The sequence below is a fragment of the Castor canadensis genome, chromosome 15 (assembly GCF_047511655.1).
Source record: "Castor canadensis chromosome 15, mCasCan1.hap1v2, whole genome shotgun sequence".
Taxonomy (NCBI): Eukaryota; Metazoa; Chordata; class Mammalia; order Rodentia; family Castoridae; genus Castor; species Castor canadensis.
Genome location: NC_133400.1, coordinates 47,586,953 through 47,589,373, shown reverse-complemented (window position 1 = coordinate 47,589,373; position 2,421 = coordinate 47,586,953). Strand labels below are relative to the sequence as shown.

The 2,421-nt window shown below is 41.0% G+C and overlaps 1 protein-coding gene across 1 annotated transcript; it reads right to left on the bottom strand.

Annotated features, from left to right (window-relative positions):
* Window positions 1–426: 426 nt before the first annotated feature.
* LOC109700471 (ataxin-7-like protein 3B) lies at window positions 427–693 on the bottom strand. The gene has a single exon (XM_020185663.2). It carries the CDS (start codon window positions 685–687, stop codon window positions 427–429), a length of 261 nt encoding a protein of 86 aa, XP_020041252.2. The 5' UTR covers window positions 688–693.
* Between the last annotated feature and the right edge of the window lie 1,728 nt (window positions 694–2,421).

Sequence of the window (2,421 nt, the reverse complement as noted above, 5' to 3'; positions counted from 1 at the left end):
TCACCAGTGTCCAAACTGTCCAAGAAGTCCTAGAAGTCGTAGGATTTTATATGTCGGGCCCACACATGCTCACCTGTGCACTGAGAGGGCAATACAGGAATCTTGTGTACAACCAGCTGTGTTTAGAGATCAACACACATTGCATGCTGCTGGAGCCATGCACCTCTTTATGTCCAGGGTTTCAGGTTTTTAAGGTACACTTAAAAATGAATCCGAATTCCAAAATTCTCCACTTTGGGATTTTGAATTGCTAGGATCTTCAAGGTGGGGGAGTGTAGTTGGGACCTTTGCCTGATTTACTTTTTCCGCCCCCTACTTTGCTTACTCCTCCAGGCCATGGGAGCAGTCTATATGATTGTCCTGATCACTCTGACTCTGCCATGCTGCAGTTACTGGAATTCTGGAGGGGAGCCTTGCAGCCACTGATCAGGCCCATTCATTCCTCGCTTCTCCAGGAAGTGAGCAGAAAGGGAGGCGGTATCCCCCTTTGTCTTCCACTGGCTGAATGCCCAAATCCTTCACATTACCAGCCTCTGCGAACTCCAGGTAGAAGTGGCCACATTTGACTACCCGGTGTACCTCAAAGCAGAATCCCAAACAAGAATACTCTATCAGGTCTATGTATATCTCTTGAGCGATGGCCTCTAGCTTGTTAGTATCCAGGTTGGCCAACGAAATCTCCTCCATCTTAACTTGCAAATGCTTGTGGAGGGCTCGCTTTACTCCGGGCAGCAACACGTCTGGCTAGGCGGGCCGCGCTTAGGCCTGGATGCTTCTCAGGGCCATGTCCTTCGGAGGCGGTGGGCAGGGACGATGCAATCTGTGGTGACAGAAGCAGCAGCAGTGGCCACTGCTCCGGTACCCCACGTCTTTCGGTTTGTTGTAGCGTCCACCGATTATGGGCTTTGGGCGGCTTCTAAAGGCCTACTCACCGCCAAACGTTCTTGGGGTCTGCATGAGGCTCTCTGAATGTTTTCACCAGAGCACAAACTTCCAGAAAGGTACAGTATATCCGAGAAACCCAGAATCAGCTCTTGTCTTTGGGTTTTCGATTAAATCTATGGCATCCAATTCTGGTTTTTTAATCTTTATAAAAATTCCTTTTACCTCTTCCACAATATTTAACTCTCCTCTTCTACATAAAGCATTTTTGTTTATGACTTTTGCTTCTTAGGTCTCTCATAATTTTTTTTTTTACAAAGGAATGGTTTTCTTTACTACAGTTTTGTAAATGTATACAATGTATTTTGATCATATTCACTCCTCCAGAACCATTTCTTGTCCCCCATTCTGCTGCTCCCCCAAATAGCCCCCTTTTATGTTCATGTCTTTTTTGTTTTTATTCTAGATTCCACATGAGAAAAACATGCGATATTTGTCTGACTTATTCACTTAAAACTATGACCTCTAGTTCCATTCATTTTCTTCCAAATAACCTAATTTCATCCTTCTTTATGGTTGGAAATATTCCATTGTGTATGTATACCAGATTTTCTTTATGCATTCATCCACTCTTGGGCACTTGGTCTGATTCCATAACTTGGCTAATGTGAATGGAGCAACAGTAAACATAGGCAGCAGTAAACACAGGTATGCAGATGTCTTTATTGTATGTTGACTATGACTCCTTTGGATACATGTTCAGAAGTGATATAGCTGGATCATATGTTAGGTCTATTTTTAGTTTTGACGGACCTCTAGTCTACATTCTTATAAACAGTGAATAAAGGCTTCCCCTCCCCCTCCCCTTGCATCCTTGGCAGCATTCGTTGTTGATTGTTTCCTTGATGATGGCTCTTTCCACTGGGATGAGATGAAATCTCAGTGTAGTCTTGATTTGCATTTCCTTTATGGCAAAGGATGTTGAACATTTTCAAGCATTTATTGTCCATTTGTATTTCTACTTCTGAGAATTCTATGTTAAATTCACTTGCCTATTTATTGATTGGATTATTTTGTCTTTTGGTGTTTAACTTTTTGTGTTCTTTAAACATTCTAGTTATTAATCCCTTTTCAGGTAAATAGCTGATGAAGATTTTTCCCATTCTATAGACTGTCTCTCACTCTGTTAACTATTTTCTTTGTTGTGCAGAGAATTTTTAATTTGATGCAATTCCGTTTGTCAGTTCTTCCTTCCTATTATTTCTTGAAGTGTTAGAGTCCTATTCAAAAAGTCACTGACTATGCCTATATCCTAAGTGGATCAAAGACTTTAATGTAAGACCTGAAACTTTAAAACTACTGTAGGAAAACATAAGCTTTCTCTAATAGTTTTATTTTCTTCTTCAGCTTTTTGTTTTATTTATTACTTGTATCTATAGATTTGTTAGCAGATTAAAAAATTCCAATGAGGGGACAAACACAACAAGGGGATTGGACTTTGATCACATGATAAAGTGAGAGCACACAGGGAGGTATGGG